General features: G+C 42.6%; 1 protein-coding gene across 2 annotated transcripts; it reads left to right on the top strand.

Annotated features, from left to right (window-relative positions):
• Positions 1–411: 411 nt before the first annotated feature.
• fhip1aa (FHF complex subunit HOOK interacting protein 1Aa) lies at positions 412–17,441 on the top strand. Of its 2 annotated transcripts, none has more exons than XM_086119033.1 (13): positions 412–534; positions 4,490–4,557; positions 6,254–6,452; positions 9,203–9,880; positions 10,897–11,055; positions 11,136–11,222; positions 11,922–12,089; positions 12,363–12,442; positions 12,517–12,686; positions 12,788–13,615; positions 14,657–14,835; positions 14,951–15,071; positions 15,722–17,441. In XM_086119033.1, exons 3-13 carry the CDS (start codon positions 6,348–6,350, stop codon positions 15,901–15,903), a joined length of 2,757 nt encoding a protein of 918 aa, XP_085975159.1. In that variant the 5' UTR covers positions 412–534; positions 4,490–4,557; positions 6,254–6,347; the 3' UTR covers positions 15,904–17,441. The 2 variants fall into 2 exon arrangements, with proteins under 2 accessions (XP_085975159.1, XP_085975160.1); XM_086119034.1 differs by having other exon boundaries at positions 6,251–6,452.
• Positions 17,442–18,819: the final 1,378 nt, after the last annotated feature.

Here is an 18,819-nt window from a genome sequence, read left to right as displayed (position 1 = left end):
AAAAAAACATTGACACTACCAATCACACTTAACGACAATTTAGAGTGATCAATTAAGCCACCGTGCATGCTTTTGGAATATGAGAGGAAACCGAAGTACCTGGAGAAAACCCACGCAGGCACGGGGAGAACACGCAATCTCCACGTTGGCGTATTTTCTTATGTAGTAACTTCTTTGTCCGGTAGAGGGAAGCAATTAACAAATTCAGTATTACATTGCATCTCTTCGGAGAGCTCTTCACTTTATTATATAAAATTCCAGAAAAGAATGTCACATTTTTGGAAATTAAAAACTAAAATAAATGAATTTATCTTATTATTATTTTCAAAGGCAAAACTAAGAGTCGACGTGACACGTCGATCATTTGAGTGGGCGGGACTAAAGGGTTTGTCTCTCTCCTCTCTTCACCTTTGCAGTCGCATCGCTGCCTTCCGTCCACACCTCTTCAATTTTACACGTCAAGACCTGCTTAACTTCGGGATTTGAAGGACTTAAACTGTGTTGTGAAAGTGGCTACGCGTCTGTAAGGAAGAGGTAAGAAAAATAGAAGAACATGTATGCCATAATGCTTGTGTTTTTCCTCGCTCTTTCTAAATGTTTACACTCGCTGTGACTCCCAGTTTGGCTTCACGTTACGTGTTGCGAGAGAGTTTTTGCGCATGCGCGGCTGTGACTGACACGCGCGTGTGGTTCGGTGTATGATTACAAATACGATTACTTTTAATACTTTAATGTTACGAAGGTAGCACTCTGTATCACATTTTTTTCCGCCCATGAAAACGAATCCTTTGGATGGTCTTCTGTGTGGTCAAAAGTATTGGGAACTCCTTAAAATTGCCACAAATACCCTCAAAATCTTCCATTTTTCTTGGTGTTGTTTTGTTATTGATGTGTGAAACGTAAACGCAAAGTTCTCTTGCTTCTTTGTTTAGATTGATGTGACGGCTCTTGGAGCTCAATGATCAGGTGTGATGCAGGTGTTGCGTTACCTGATGAGGTGACACCGGATGTCATTCCATACACTCTGGATTATGCTAGTCATTAGCCGTGATGCTTTTAAAAAAAAAATAGATTATAACACTGGATGATGTCGTGCTCTGTAATTTTCATTTCCCCTTTTACCATCACCAAAGAGCAAAAGCTCAACATGAAGTCATCATTCAAATGTATGACAACACGTATTACTTAGTAGGAATATGCTGATTATCACGAATGAGGATAATAATGAGTCATGTGATGTATTGCATTGAATTTCATTGGCTGAGTAGCTGAGGTCAAACTAATGTGATTACATATCACGAGTCACTAGTTTAGGAGTGTCTCGTATAAATTAACATACAAGTTCTGTCCAAAAATGTTTCTCACAAGGAGTAACAAGGCTTTGTTTCATTTGGTGCAGGAGACTGAGTCACGGTCAAGAAAAAAGTAGGTTTTGTAATCTCCAAAACAAAGTCACATTCAAATAGCAATTGCAAAAGATTTTTTTTTTAAATGAAATAAATTTAAATGAAGGCCAATCTTTATATTTGCAAAGAAGCAACCCACTAGTGTAAATAACCAAAACAGAATGCAGATTTTGTTCTTTTATATAACCTTGTGAGTGCCTCTTTGTCTAGAAATGTTGCAAAACAAAGTGGAGATTAATATTTGGATTATACAAAAACAACAATTTTGTTGAGCAGATGCCATCGACCAGATCAGCTGTGTCCCGAGTTTGGGATTAGCCCCTAACGATCCCCCTCTCAAAACACCTCCAATGTATTTTTTCCATGTCATTTATTGTGCCAATTTTAACCCCTCAGTGCGAAATGTTATTTCAAAAAGGCATTACAGTTTACAGAAATTGTATAATAAAACTTTTAGAAAGGTTGAAATGTAACACTATACAGTATAAACAAAAACAATCAGTTTCGTAAGCTTCTCCTTTTTGTGGAAAGTTTTACGAATTTAACATAAAACTCAGTTTGACCCACTTGTGTTGCCTTTCATGCCAGCGATGCCCTACATATTGCATACAGGGCCCTGTAGTATGGATAATATATCCACAAAGGTTGCCTAAACAGACTAGATTGACAGGGAGTCATTTGAAAAATGACATGATGAAAGAAAAGTGACAAACATCGGCGTTTTAATACTAGAGTAGACTCAATCAAGTTACACCATTCCAACTCAAATTACACAACTCGGCCATAGCTAGGCGCTAATAAAAACACCTTGAAGGTAAATTGACGAACAAATAAAAAATAGTCAAACCAGTTCTTTTTTTAAACAATGTAAAAGCAAATATTTGATGAACTGATGAATCAACATTCAACTCAAACTCTCTTCCACATGACTTGTTTGGATCGCTAAAATCCGTCGACCTGCGTCTTCACCCTCTCATGGCCGTTTTGGTTTTTTCACCTGTGCGTATGACATCATGCAGACAAGCCAGCAACGAGATCGGTGAGGCAGACGAAAGCCTATTGTACGCCCACCCTCATCGAAACATGAAAGTCGGAGTGATGTCATCGCATACCCGCATTGTGTTCATACAATACCTCACTTTAGCTTCAGCTTTGCGAGTGTGAAGGTTGCGAGCCCGAAGATAAAACAAGCTAATTTGTTACCGTCCTTGAAAGATGGTCGGAAGAATATGTGTGGTTGATTGGAATCAGCACCCCGGCCAAAGAAAATCTTCCCTTACATATTTTCTTTCATCCTTTAATGACTGTAAAACTAATCAAATCACATTTTTTTGTGTTATTTTTCTGAAATGCTATAAGTGGCTACAAGATGCCATCAAAGCCCTGACCAATCGAAAAGTAGTGCTTAGGTGCCATCTTATCTATGAAAACCTCGAAACATTTTGATGGGGGCAGCGTTTTTCTGTTTTTGGTCTTAATCTCCTGTCAATAGCGTACAACCCATCTCAATTTGTTTTTTGGTGGTAAACGCTAATCGGAATCTATGGTCATGTGTCGTCTGAACTTTGTTCATAGCTTTCGTGTGCTTTTCATCAAAAAGTAACATTTTTGTCCTTTTCTTTTTTACTTCACTGGAAAGAAAAAATATGACAAACTCAAAACAACATTTAGGTTCACGTTCGGAGAGGCGCCGTGTGACTTGTTCTTTCAAATTCTCATCTTGCACTTGTCAAGATATTTCACATTTGCTTCATTCTTTCACGATGAGCTCAGTCGAAAACATCTGCCACATATCCAGTATTTGAACAATTGTCAAGGTGAAAAAAAAATAGCAATAAAGAAAGCTAAACATTTCAAAACGCTGACGGAGCTTGTTAGTGCTGCAAAGCCACATCTCTGGTTGCGGAAAGCGCGTACCAACACTTTTCACCGCTCTGAACAAGTCAAGTGAACAGCACTGAGGCTAATGCTAGCACAACACGAGCGTCGTCCAGGTCCACCGTCTTTAATTAAGGAGCACAAAGTAGGGGAGAAGGTTACACTGGGAATGGTATAGTGCTCATGTTTTATTTTATTTTTTTAACCATATAAAGTTTGGGGTTTCAACATGAAATAATGTAGACGTCAATATGATAGCATGTAGCATTTCTTCCCTGCTGTGTTGTTGACTTGCAACGGCGACTTCGCGTGTAGCTTGAAATGTTTGATCAGACGCTATCCCTATGGTTGTGTCGCCATGGCAACTGCCCGGAAACTCTTCAATGCTTTCTCTGAGCAGAGATAAAGGAAAACTCATCATATGTCAGTAGAAGTAATACTGCAGCAAGAACATCGTGGGTGTGTTCGGTTCTGCCTGGAGCTATTTGGGCATGGCACACCTGTGCAAGCCTGTACAAGTGACGACAGCAGCTTAAATTTGATCAGAAAAAAACTCCTTCGGGACAGTTTTTTAAAATTAAATGTAATTTATTTTTTAAATACACACTTAGCAGTTGAATTAATTGTGTCAGAGCTTTTAACTCAGTTTACTCAATCAAGCCGATCACGTCTTCCAAGTAATGTTCGTCCCGCTCGCCGCTGACCAAGTTGTCCACGATGTTTATTTGAACACTCATTTGACATGAACGAGAAAGCCACTTCACATGACCACACGGTACGATTCCCACGATGGATGGCATGAAGGCGGCCTCCCGATTGCCCTCACCCCCCACCCCTCGCCTCCTCTCTCTTGCAGTGACAATTTAGCATGTTGACCCTAATGGTCCAGGACAATGCTCTTATTGTCTTTGCGGTCTGGAATGTTGAGGACTTCCTTGAAGGAATGCGGGGATGAGAAAGCGCTGACGTTGCCTTTTTTCGGGGGGGGGGGGGATGGACGCTCTGCCTGCTGCACATGTGGAAGTCGTCATCTTTCATTGTGGACTTTTTCTCACCCCCCTTTTTTTTTTTTAAATCTCCTCCCCTTGCGTCCACGTGCTTCTCGGAGTATCTTACTCACGTCCAGTCATTTCCCAGCATGCTTCGCCTCCCACACTCATCACACAAACCATTCCCAAAGGCTCTCTCTCTCTGTTTTTATGAAGCCGGCGTGGCATGAGGACGTCTTGTTCGGTCGAGCCCCGCGTTCCTGCTTAAAGATGCTTCGACGAAGGTAGGACCACAAGAGCATTCCCTTACATGGAATTCCAACCCGATAGCAAAACTTGGAACGACTTCAATGGGAATTCAAAAATGGGCCGCTGTGATTGGACAGAAGGGACGTTTAGGAAGGGCTCAGATTTGTTGTCGTGACAGCTTTACAGTTGTTGAATCCTTCTTGAGTGCGGTGCCCACACAATGGAACAATGCAAGCAGGGTTACAAGCGTTCTAATCCGAGCTTTGTTGAAAAATGTGGATGGGTAGCGCTAAACAAGAATTAAAAAATGAAAATGTTTTTTAAATGAGCTGTAGTTTCGTCTACAAATGAGCAAGAGGACAATGCCAAAAAGAAAACAATAATTGTACTGTGATTGTTTTTTCCCCCTCCCCAAGAAAAAGTCATAATTTTATGGTGCGAAAGTTCTCCTACAAGGGGAAAAAAGACTTATTGCAAGAATGAAGTCATATTTTCTTTTTCGAAAGAAATTGTAAATTAATGAAATAAATTGAGATATTAGTGTTTTGTTAAAAGATTATTTAAGTAGAGTAGGGCTAAAACTAACGCTTCTTTTAAAAATTGAATTTAATCTGTCAATTGTTTTGTCAATGAATCACACAAAAAAAGATACGTGTTTTAATTTTCGTCCCTTTATTCCAAAATCAGGACATTATTTCAACTAAGCAGTTCAGAAAACTAATTATGATTCATTTACTGGTTTGCCTCACAACATGCCAGAAAGTAAGCATAAATGTTCATCGTTGCTTTCCCGAGCAAATGTTTTTTAATGTCGCAAAAAGGGAATCAACTTGCTATCATGGAGAGCAACAAAAATCTGACAGTATTTTACTGTTTTATTTTTTATTTAAAAAAAAAACAACACAATTTTCTATAAATTCCTTTAAAAAATGGAATCTTATGAGATAAACTGATAAGGCAATATTACAAGAATAGTTGTATTTTTTTCTTACATTAAAGTTGGAATGTTTAGATGCACACAAAAAAAAGCTTGTAATTTTACAAGAATGACTTAAAGGCAGCTGCACGAAACTACATGTTTTCCCCGAACACTTAATATTTTTGAAAAATTTTGATTTATTCAAAATGTAGATTTCAGGCACCGAAATAACCCTTTTTAATGGCATTGTTGCATCATTTATCCATTTGTTTATTTTTAACAATGATGTCACAACTACATATGACACTCCCAGTGGCACAAGACTCGTTCGTATCCTGTGTTTGGAATCGTGACTGGAATTGCCCGAGCAGGTTAAACAGGGTTGTCAAAGCAAACCGCTGTCTTCCATTTCCAGTCGCCTACTCCAAACGAGCATGTTTTTCCTATGGCCAAACGGATGACGACTTTCTCCAATGAGCCGCAGAGTTCCAGTCCTTTTTGTCGGCCTAGCGGGCATTGCTACGCAATAAGCAGCCAGCGAAAAGATTTGTTTTCCCGTCCGGTTGGCACATAGCCACGATCCGCGCTGGAGGCCTCTCAGAACGTCTGGGCTACTCCGAAGAGCAATTTGACAGCTCGGCCCCAAGTGGGCTCCTCCACCCAGTCATGTGACTTCTCGTGTTATTGTTCCTGCATGCCTAGCATAGCTGGAGCGCGGCGGCGCAGGAGGGGAACGGCGCGCGGCGTTGTCCTTCAAAGAAAAAGCGCCGCTGCCAGGTTTTTTTTTCTTTTTTTTTTAATGCCTCAAGCAGGTCCTCTGCGGTGAGTCTGTCTCCGGTGGTTACGGCAGGCGGGGCCTCCCTCCTCTGACATGGTGAAAGAGGCATAGAGAGACCGGTCCCCGTCATGGCCTCCATGGTCGCCAACGGAAACCAAGATGGGCCGTCCGTGGTGCTGCAAGGGGCGGATCCAGAGACATGCATGATTGTGTTCAAGAACCACTGGGCTCAGGTAAATGTCTGTGAAGAAGTTAAAAGAAAAAAAAATACAATGACAGCAAGAAAAAACTAAACACGCAGTCTTAACCTGATGACAGACCAAGTTCGAGTTGCAACTTTGTAAGAAGTGTAAGTAAGAGGACCGCTGTTGATCGTAACACCCAACGCAAAAGGCGTGTATGACAGCTTCTGTTGGAGGATTTTATTGATTTTTGTCAAATTTCCACAATTGTCACTTTTAAACAAGATTTTTTTTTTTTTACCTGCTTGAAAGAATTTTGACCAATTCGTTGCGAGGGGGAAAAAAGTTAAATCAACACCCGATTATCGAGCATTTTGTATAATCCACAGCAAATTTCTGTTAGAATATAATATTTATTTATTTTTAACCAGGTGTTGGGCGGGGGGTTCTTATTTTATTTACATTTTTAGGAGACGTGCGGGGGTTTCTTAGAAATTTCACAGGATTATATATTTTATTATTATTTTTACCAAGTACAATTCTTGATTATTTTTGTCAAAATGTGAGTGTTTCCAATTTTGAGCGCATTTTCATCCTCGCACTTCATCACGTCTGAATATTCAAAGAACAGTTAAGGGGCCCAAAAAACACATTTGGTTCGCACTCTTCAACGTTTTGACAACAAACGTGAAAAGAGGAATGACATATTCTCCTCAAATAACTCCCCCCTTGTCTCAAAATGAGAATAACGATTGGGTCAAGTCTCACTGTCCCGTCATTGAGGCGAGGCCCGCTGAAAAGTATTTGTCGCGGCAGTGACGGCGCAAAGCGCTCCAGCCGTGTCCCGGCAACACTGGAGGGCAGCGCGGTTCCTCTGCCAGTGGAATCTTGGCAGTCTGTCTCAGCTTGCCCCAGTGGAACTCGCTCGCAGCGCCGCCACACCCGCGTGAACCCATTTCTACGCTGCTTTGGATTTCAACAAGATATTTTGCGCAGCTCCGTAAGCCTCCCAAAAGTCCTCATGCATCATCTCCCAGGATATTTTCTGCGTGCAACCTTTTCCAAGGATCTCTCCTCGGAAATGTACTCGGGGAAACGCCCGCGATTCGAACAGTTTCACTTTTGGCACCAACAAGGACATTTTCATTCCAGATGTGCAGGCCTGTAGAAGCTGAACTATCGTGAATGTTGACGCCGACGCTACAAAAAACACTTTGTTTAGCCTCTCTCTTTGTTTTACCATCCAGCGGTTATTGAACGGAAATATATATTAAGTCAAGTGTCAAGTATCAAGTACAACTTTATTGTCAAATACAGCACAGGTGAAATTTATGTTTTACCCAGTGGGGTCAAGGCGTGACTCTTTCTGTATCGTTAGCTGGGATGCACTTTCCAACATTTTCATTTTCTTCCCCTAAATTTCTGCACACCACGGAGGAAAGACAAGACAAGAAATGTTGGTCGGAAGAATTTCCCGGGGGCTTTCATCTTGTTAAAATTCTGGCTGTGCCAAGAAAAGTGACAATGGCACTCTGCGCAACCGATAATCATGGCAGCCTGGTCATCCTGGAAGGGGGGTTCGCCCATCTGCGGCCCCTCCTCAAGGCTTCTTTCTTTTTATTTTTTTTTTTTTTCCTTGCCCTCCTGGAGGTTAAGGTCAAGCGATGTCGTGAATACTTACTCAACTGTGGGCCCGTGACGCCCTTTGAGACCGTTTGTGCTTAAGGGCCACAGAAATAAATAGGACATGACAAGTCTTTGGTTGCGCAGCGCTTGAGTGCTGTTTGTTCCGCGAGGCGAGGCTCCCAGCGGGCTCCCGTTTCCATCGACCCGCTCGTGTTGTGCGGCATTTGTTTGTTGCCACAGCAAAGGTAGATGACGGAGGAGGCTGGCTCGATTGTCGCCGGGGGTGGTGTCGATGTCACACACGCTCAAGGAAAAGGAAATAGTGCATGCACAAAGGACAGTGTCTCTCCCTTTATTTGCGCGTCTAATCGTATCGTGTTTGATTATTAACTTGTCGGCGTTTGGGGCAATCCCTTCCGTTTGATGTTGATATGAAAGGTGATCGTTGTGTTAAAAAGATGATTAACTGGAAGTAGCTATGTCAATGTCGGTTTTGCATTTTGGAGTGAGAACGTAAAACTGTATGGATGCTCATTTAGAGTTGGGGCTTTTGAAAAATAATCGAATTGTCTCCCCCCCCCCCCCCCCCCCCCGCCCCCTCCTTCAATATTGCGATTTAGTAGGCGATTGTTTTTTAAATAAATGTTTTATCCTTATAGGCTAGGCTAATGCTAACACAAAGGCGGCAAATGAACCACGAATTAAAACGAAAGAACTTGAACTACTCCTAAGCCTTCACTAGGTGCACTCCAGTTGGATTTAACTTTTAGTGTACGTGCATTCCATTTACAAGTCAACATTTTAGAATTGTTTGTTGCCAAACATTTATTCAGGGACAAATTGGGGAGTGTGTCGTAGATTTAAGAGTGTTTGCGTAACCTTTAGGGAGTGTTTCAGTAAATTTGATTGTTTAATCCACTTAAGACTTTGAGTAGATCCAGCACTATTTGGGTTACGTTGCACATGAACGCTTGGGCCTACTACGCAACTGGATTTTAATGTTGCTATTGTGATGATATCTCAAGGATTTTTATTTTTTTTTTGAGGTGGGTCTTTGTCTAAAAAGTTTGAGAACTATGCCTTACTCGACTTCAAAATAAGCCTCTAGATAGCAACATGCTGTGTTTATGTTTGAAGTTTTATATCAACTCTAAATTCCCGTTTCTTCTGTGCAGGTGGTGAAAATTCTGGAAAAACATGACCCGTTACGCAGCGGGACTTTGGCCTCGGCGCCCTCGCTGGGCGTGCTGGGCCCGGGCGGCGGGCCGCGCTTTGGCCCCGTTCCGGGCGACGAGGCCAGCGCGGTGCAGAACTACGTGGAGCACATGCTCTTCTTGCTGATGGAGGAGGATCGCGGCAAGGCGGGCGCCATGGGGCCCATCCTGGAGTTTGTGGTGCTGGAGAACGTGATGGAGCGCCTGTTCGTGTGGAGCCTGCGCCGCGAGTTCACCGACGCCATGAAGCTGGAGCAGCTGAAGATGTACGAGATGCTGGTTTGCCAGTCTCGCCAGCCCCTGCTGCACCACAAACCGGTATTGCGGCCGCTCATGATGCTCCTGTCGGCGTGTTCGGATTCGGGGGGCGCGCCCGACGTGGAGGCCCAGCTGGTGCTGCTCCTGCACCAGCTCTGCTGCGTCCTGGCCAAGGACCCGTCCGTGCTGGAGCTGTTTTTCCACACCAGCGAGGACCAGGGCGCCGCCAACTTCCTCATCTTCTCGCTGCTCATCCCCTTCATCCACCGCGAGGGCACCGTGGGGCAGCAGGCGCGAGACGCGCTGCTACTCATCATGTCCTTGTCGGCAGAGAACGGGCGCGTGGCCCAGCACGTGGCGGAGAACACCTTCTTCTGTCCGGTCAGTGCAACAGTTTGTCATCGAATCAGATTTGAAGTTCATCATCGTGAATGCCACGTGAACGGAACTGTCACTTGTGTACTTCTAAAAGGAAAAGTTGATGAAGTGATTTATCTTTGGTCTGCATTTGTTGAAATCACAAGTCGACTTCTATCTCCACTCTGTACGACCAGCCATTCAATTCTAACCTCGGGTAAATGCTCATAAACGAAATCATATTCCTTCATCGATGTCATACGGGCCTCTGATAAGAAAAAGGCTCCATGGCCCTGCCGCACTGCAAAGTCTTTTTCACGTGTCTGGTGTTTATTTAATTATGCTAATCTCGCATCCGCAATGCCATTGTAGCCTCAGGCTCAGACATGGCATGGTAGAAAAAAAAAATAAGCAGCTTTTGAAACCAGTCCATTCCTAACAATGGACACCCCTGAATGACACGGGCTACAAGGATAATCTGACTGAGGATAAACTGCCACTAATGCTGTTCTTTCTGTTCTCCTAATAACCTGAATCAATTAACCCGAGAGAGCAAAGGCATCCAATGTTGCTAACTGCTAACGGCACGCTTCAGCATTAGCAATTAGCAAGTGATCTCTTTTTGCTTTCATGACATGATTTTTTTTTTTGTTGTTGTTGTTTTTATTGCTAACCGCTAACAGCAACGATTAGTTGTTAATAGTCACATGTCGATGATTTTGCCGATTAATCAATGAATCTGCAAAATCAAACACGTTGATAGTTCATCCCTATATTCATCAACACGACATTATTTCAAATACACAGTGCAGGAAATGCACCTTTTTTGAAATTAAGATTCTGTTACTGGTTTGGTCCGTAACGTGACCAAAAATAGGTAAAAATGTGGACCGCTGTTTTCCAAAGTAAAAGCAGTTGTTTGCACATGTTATATTTTGATTCAACACAAGGCTCATAAGTCTGCTTCCATGGAGGAAAGTGGACAATATTTACGGCTGAGAGGCTTGGAATTTAATCATCGTGTGACCTTTGGACTTCAGGTTCTTGCCACGGGCCTCAGCGGTCTGTATTCATCTCTGCCTACCAAGTTGGAAGCTCCCAGTGACGAGTGGCACTGCCTGCAGAGGGACGACTGGCTCCGCGTACCCTCCTTGGTCCAGTTTCTCAATTCCCTGGAATTCTGCAATGCTGTCATCCAGGTAAAAAAAACAAAAAAAAACCCAAATTAAACGCTATAAACTTTCAAGCCTTATTGCCAACTCCTCTCTCCACTTCTCAGATAGCCCACCCTGATATCAGAGACCAGTTGTTGGGCTACATCTACAATGGCTTCCTCGTGCCTGTACTCGCACCCGCGCTGCATAAGGTTCAATACGCATAGCACTTTTTTTTTTTTTTGCATTTTCCAAAATATATTGTTCTAATAAGTAATGATAGACACCATGTTTTTGTCAACTAATAGCAACATAGTGGAACATTCACGTTCACGTCCTTTTTTGTTGCTAACTTTCACCAGCACCTTTTTATCAAATCGGCAGTTTTCTAAAATTACCTAATAATTTACTTGTTAAATTTGTCTAACTGCTAAGAGCAGGGTACTTAATTAGCAATTGGCATTTTGTTCACTTGTCACTTTCGCTACACTTTTAAAACGATCGTTCAATCGCGTGGTTTTTTTTGTGGCTAACGGCGCATTGTAGCATTAGCAGCATTTTGCAAAAATAGTTCAACCACCTTAAAATGTCAAATGATTGTTTCATGTCAGTATTTCTGTTAAGACCGTTTGGAACGTGAGCAATTAGCCTTTCACAGACATCATTTTGCTAAGTTACTTAAATGACAGTTTCATGTGATATTTGGTTGCTAACTGCACAGCTTAGCACGAGCAGTTAGCGTTTCGATAAAAATCTCCCATTGTTATATTGGTCAAAATCCAAATCTCATTGGAGGTTTTTGTCACTCACTGCCAACAACCCATCATCATGCCAGTCGTCATCTCACAGTATTAAATTGGCAGTTTTCCATCAGAATTGTTCATTTTCATTTTTCGGGTGACACCATGTAGCTGACTGTCGAGGAAGTGATGACCACCACGGCGTACCTGGACCTATTCCTGAGAAGCATCAGTGAGCCGGCCCTGCTGCAGACCTTCCTGTCCTTCATCCTGCTGCACCGCCACGAGAACGTCCACATTTTGGACACGCTCGTCAGCCGTATCAACACTCCCTTCCAGGTATGCCACCGAGATCATAGATTCAATTGCCATTTGAACCATTCACGTTGTATAACTGGAGAGTGTTGCCGTGGCAACACCGGATTGCTGATCCAGCTATGTCAATGAAATGTGTTGACCAACAGTCAACAATGACACACCTACACATCAAACACGTTTTTTACATTTTTTTATTTTTTTCCCCAGATTTGTACTAGAACTACGACTTTTTGAGCAAACACTCACTGACTAAACATGAGCTACACCTGAAATGTTTTCCTTTTTTTCCTCCAGCTGGGCATCGTGTCACTGGCACTTTTCCGCACTCTCATCGGTTTGCACTGTGAAGATGTCATGTTGCAACTCATCCTCAGGTGACCAAAAAAAAAAAATAATTAAAATATGAACTCCGAGAGGTTTGTTCACCGCGCGCCATGTACATCCTCAGGTACCTGATCCCGTGCAATCACATGATGCTGAGTCAGCGGCGCGTGGTGAGGGAGCGTGACTTCTACTCGGCGTCGGCGGCCAAGATCCTGGCCTTGACACCGTCCTGCTGCTCCCCCGACAGCAGCCCGCCGCCGCTCCGACAGCTCGAGTCCATACTGTTCTCCAAAGGTGAGTCCTTTGCACTTCAAGAGCAATTCAAAAGGCTGGGAAAACAAAAAAAAATCCCTTCAAGCCTGGCTGTCTTGGACTTCTTATTGATTTTCCCTCAGACGGCATCTCGGCTGAGGGCGACCCGGCCGGCAACTCCTGGTGTACAATTGGCTCCGAGATCTATTTGGATGTCAGCTACCTCCACTACCTGGACGACGCCCACGAGCGCATCGGCGTCTGCATGCGGGCGTGCCGGGTGTGGTCGGCCGCGTACGACGGCGAGGACCCGCCTCCGGAGAAATACAAAGCGGGTGTCCTGGAGGAGCCGGCACCCAGGAAGCCAGCCCCGTGGGGGGCATCCTTGGCGATGGCGCAGCACCCCAGAACCGAACTACCGGCCAACCAGTTGGACCTGGAGTGGGACGACAGCTACGACGCGTGCCCGCCCGGGACCGCCAAGCCCAAACCTGCGCCTGTGTCGCCTCCTTCCGCCGAGCCCCCCAAGCACATCGAAGAGATGCGAAAGTCGGCTATTTTGTTGGTGAAGGGCTCCTACATCGAGGAGAACGAGTTCCAGGATGACGTCAAGGTCTACGATCTGGTAGCCAAGAAAGACACCGCAGCCACCGTGGCGGTGGCACGCAAAGACTCGAACCTCCGGAAGAACGGACTCACCCAGAAGCACACGGCCGAGAATGGTCAAAGTCCAACCGACTTGGGCCAGGACCTCCTGGTTCAGTACGAGGAGCTCATCCGGACGTTTGACAGCAACGCAGGCGCTAAAGCCGGAAAATGTGACGGAGAAGCAAAGGATGACGCCGTGGCACAAGATGAGGAAATGGATTTCACTTCCTTCTCGCCAGAGACGCCGGAGCCGGAGAAGCTGCAGTCGCCGTTTGGGTTGCCGTTGCGCGGCTCTGCCAGGAGTCAGTCAGCGCCTTTTACAGGTTAGTTGGCAACGTAGTTTAAAATCTGAATCGGCTTTTTTGGCCAGGTAAATTGAAGCAGCTCTCCAATTGACTTTTCATTATTTCGCAATACTTAGTGACCTTTTTTGTCCCACACTCGACAAATACTCCATATATTAAGTTTGCCCATTTTATTGATTTATATATCTGTAAAAGTTAAAATGATAAGATTAGCACTTGAAGTTTGCATTCACAATGCTACGGTGTACGGTAGGTGTGAGCATTTAATCAAAATTCAGTCATGATTTAAATTTTGGCTTTTCAGGATTCTAAAAGCAATTATAAACCAAGAAAAACGATGTATGTGCTGAAGGCTGTAAAACTAAACGCACAACAAAAGCAATAACACTGCAGTCAATGTAGAATCCCATCGAGAGGCTAATTGGAAAGTTAGCATAGATTTCCTGATATGATATTCCTCCAAATAATGAATATTCACACACAAATGATGTAGTAATGGCGAATACAACACCACTGAAGAATATATCGATTTCCTAATCTGACAAAAGAAGCTGTACTAATCAAGATCTATTTCAACTTTCTTCTTAGACTCTTAATCTGAATGCAAGTGTGTACTCTGTGCATGTATGGCGCAACACTGCCCCCAAGAGGCCAAGGCGCACATAGCGGAATCAGCCAGTATTTATTTTTATTTGTTGTTTTTAAAATTTGTGTTATTCCAGTATATTCTTATTTTACTGTGTTGCTAATTGTCTGGTTGTTCCTTAAAGTTATGTTAAAAATTGAACAAATAATACCTTTTGAAAACATTAATAATTGTGTGTATTAATTGTGACTTGGATAATGATGACAATTTTTCCATAATACCCCAGCATGTGGCTCCTCTTTGCTTTTTAAAATGCAAACCAACGCTGCCCTCTGCTGGTTGGAGTTAGAGTTAATATTAATTCTCATTGTAGAAGTTATTTGTCCTTTCTGCCAACGAGCAGAAAAACAGACTGATGTTCTGACTGGGACTTTACCTTGTTGCTATAAATAAAACTGCTCAAACGTCGGTAGGTCCCTTTATCAGCGTCCTGTTGTCCCGCCTGGAGAACATGCTGACCAACTCGGTGCACGTCAACCTGTTGCTGACGGGCATCCTGGCACAGCTGGCTGCTTACCCTCAGCCTCTGCTGCGCTCCTTCCTCCTCAACACCAACTTGGTCTTCCAGCCCACCGTTCGCTCACTCTACCAGGTGACACATACTTGGAGATTTAGGGCCGTCGCAGACAAATGGGTTTAGAAAATCGACTATCCTCTCATTCCATCAATTACTCGGGTAATCATGCCTCCGATTGATTTCCTGTCAGGTTCTGGCCACGGTGAAGAACCAGATCGAGCAGCTGGCTGCAAGCAGTGAAGACTTTCCCGAGTTGATTGTCGCCGCCCAACACTGGCTACTGACCAGGGACACGTTGTACGGAGAAGCAGGTAATGGCTATGTGTCGCGAATAAACCAGTGACGGGGAAAAAAATAGATCAGTAATAGAGCTGTTATACAGATATTTTATATAGAAACATTATTTTTTGCTTGGCATTCAATCGTAAGAGAAATGTTTGGCATGTTGCTCAAGGGTACTTTGGCAGTTCCATCAGTACACAGGCACAGTACAACTTTACCGATTGCCACATGATCATCGTCCGCAAAGGCTTATATTCTTTATCCTCTACACAAAAAAAGACTATTTCTGCATCCTCGTGGTGTGGCCAAGGCGGGCACACCAGAAGGAGCAGCACAATGAAATGAGTTGAAGCATTAAAATCAAAAGATGCACAAACTGTTTCCATTTACTTCTCTATGTTCTATTTAATTAGGTTTGTACTCTCTTTTTATGCAGTAATATTCCACATTTATTTGTGAACGGTACTGATTGTTTTTTTTTTTTTGTGAATAAAGTGGAACATATTCCATACCTGCAAAATAAGGTCATCGGAATCATTGAACAATCTCTTAATACGACGCAGTGTTTATGAAACGAGAACATGTTGTTCAAGTGTGACAACCAAAAAGATGCAATATCGATCTCTCTTCTGTTGTACTGCTTGGAGGTAGCTCATGCGGATTGTGTTGTCCTCCTCAGACAAAAGCAATCGAGTGCGAGGCGGCGGCATCCTGAAGAGCTCGCCACCACCGCAACCGAGGTCCATCTCTGCCGAGCGGACCGACGTGTTCGCCACCGTCCTCTTCAGCGAGTTCCTTAAAGAATTGGCCGCCTTGGCCCAAGAGCACTCCATCTTGTCTTACATTCCCATGGAAGAGTAATTCAACCCATTATACGAAAAACAAAGACATTTTATTTTTCTATCAACTTTTTAGGCCTCCAACCAAAGACACGTTCGATATACATTTGTATTTATTTCATTTTTGGATTTTTTTTTTTTTTTTTTTTTTTTTTTTTTTAGCAACCACCGGCCCTTTAATGCAATTGTCTCAGGGTGGGCGGCCATTTTGAACTCCAGCCTGGCCTAGCGTTAGCGACATCAGCATCAGCAAGCACAATCTAGGTATGGACTGTCTCCTTTCGAGCGATGCCATGGCCACCTTTAAACCTCACAAAGTGACTTTATTATTCTTTGTACCTCAGAGTCTTTGAGATTGAAGCCATGTTTTCGCTACTTTCGGTCACTCTGGCCTATTTAATGACTTGTACATATTCACTATGCAAATTAATAAGAATATTAATGAATATTGTCAGGTAAGGTGGTTGGGTAATTTAAGTGTTCCTCTCTGCGCTATTTTTTGGAGGGGTGGGGATTGTTATGTTTTATTTATCGCGACATAAGCTCGCATTGTCTGTTACAAGGCGATCTTTATGCTAGTGCCTTTTAAAAGATCCATCCATCCATTTTCCGATTCGCTTTATCCTCACAATGGTCGCGGGTGGTGCGGGAGCCTGTCTTTTAAAAGATACATTATGGAAATGTTTTCCATATTGTAAGACTGTAAAAACAATACTCGAAGGATCAAAAAATGCCAATACATTTTTACACACCTTGCAAAAATTAGGCCATTTTTACATGCCGACTGTCTCTGGCTGATTTTTACTTGATATACAGCACTTTGCATGCAGCTATGGTTGTTTTTAAAGTGCTCTTTAATTAGAGTGGAGTTGAGTTGTACTGAAAGGCCAATGCCGAGTACAGCCCTTCTTTATCGCCGCGACTGGTGGAGCTTAGCGGGTGAATAGGCAAGAAAAAAGCCACCATAAAGGCAGCACTTCATACACTTTACTCTTTATGTGGCACATGGACATATTCCATAGTACGCTGACCTGCCGAAATTCAAATAGCAATTATGTGCCACCTATCAGAAGCTAATCTGTGTATCCATCCAAGAAAACCCCATTCGCATATGCTAGCTTTTTAGCTTTGATGTGATAGCTTCTGTGGGGCATTTTGGTGTTTCTGCATTGTAAGTGTTTTAGACTGTACTATACAGATGCATTCATTTCAGATGTGACAAGTGGGCAAGCATTTCAGAAGCCCCATGATAACATACAAGCTTTTAAAAAGTGAATTTTACATATGCCTCCTTCAAAAGTTATACATGAGTTGTAACAAATTCAAGTCAAAAATATTTTCATTGCGTCACCTGACTGGAAAGAATCAAACTCATGATTGATTAAATACGACAATGAACAAAATCAAATTTGTACTTTTTTTTTTAGGTTCATAAAAAATCTTTGACATGTGATGTCATCTTTGAACAGATGAATGTAGTCATGTTAAATTCAGTTTATTTGAAATCCTAATGTCTGTTGTGACATTTTACAAGCAATAAATTACGCAAAACAATCTCAATGTTGTGCTTATTTTATTGTCGTAACATCAACGGAAATAGCAGCACCATGGTGTTTTTTTTGTTGGTCATTTCGACCAGCGTTTGTGAAACTATGGTAGAATCTGTCTCCACCTTTTTGGGGAGGGGGAGTAGCCGCCCCTGGGCAAGCCAACAAGTGAACATCAATCCAAGCAACAAGAAGCATGGCAAGGGACCTCGGGCAGCTAGCCGAAAAAGAATGACCACGTACAGTATAGTAAGGCGTTTTTAGCCGAAAAAAATCACCATGTATCTAGTAAGGCGTTTTTAGCCGAAAAAAAAGAACCATGTATAGTAAGACGTTTTTAGCCGAAAAAGAATGACCACGTATAGTAAGTCGTTTTTAGACGAAAAAAATCACCATGTATAGCAAGGCGTTTTTAGCCCAAAAAACCGACCATGTATCTAGTAAGGCATTTTTAGCCGAAAAAAACGACCATGTATAGTAAGTCGTTTTTAGCCGAAAAAAAAGGACCATGTATAGTAAGACGTTTTTAGCCGAAAAAGAATGACCACGTATAGTAAGGTGTTTTTAGCCGAAAAAAACGACCATGTATAGTAAGGTGTTTTTCGACGAAAAAAACGACCATGAATAGTAAGACGTTTTTAGCCGAAAAAACCCCACCATGTATATATAGTAAGGCGTTTTTAGCCGAAAAAAACGACCATATATAGTAAGGCGTTTTTAGATGAAAAAAGGACCATGTATAGTAAGGTGTTTATAGCCGAAAAAAACGACCATGTATAGTAAGGCGTTTTGAGACGAAAAAAACGACCATGTATAGTAAGGCGTTTTTCAACGCAAAAAAAACAACCATGTATATAGTAAGGCGTTTTTAGCCGAAAAAAAACGACCATGTAAGGCGTTTTTAGACAAAAAAAAGGACCATGTATAGTAAGACGTTTTTAGCCGAAAAAGAATGACCACGTATAGTAAGGTGTTTTTAGCCGAAAAAAACGACCATGTATAGTAAGGTGTTTTTCGACGAAAAAAACGACCATGAATAGTAAGACGTTTTTAGCCGAAAAAACCCCACCATGTATATATAGTAAGGCGTTTTTAGCCGAAAAAAACGACCATATATAGTAAGGCGTTTTTAGATGAAAAAAGGACCATGTATAGTAAGGTGTTTATAGCCGAAAAAAACGACCATGTATAGTAAGGCGTTTTGAGACGAAAAAAACGACCATGTATAGTAAGGCGTTTTTCAACGCAAAAAAAACAACCATGTATATAGTAAGGCGTTTTTAGCCGAAAAAAAACGACCATGTAAGGCGTTTTTAGACAAAAAAAAGGACCATGTATAGTAAGGCGTTTTTAGCCGAAAAAAACGACCATGTATAGTAAGGTGTTTTTAG

Source organism: Hippocampus guttulatus, chromosome 9 (assembly GCF_054856545.1).
Source record: "Hippocampus guttulatus isolate MCC_2025c chromosome 9, RoL_Hgut_1.0, whole genome shotgun sequence".
Taxonomy (NCBI): domain Eukaryota; kingdom Metazoa; phylum Chordata; class Actinopteri; order Syngnathiformes; family Syngnathidae; genus Hippocampus; species Hippocampus guttulatus.
Note: the sequence above shows the minus strand (reverse complement) of the source record. Positions and strands in the feature narration are given on the sequence as shown.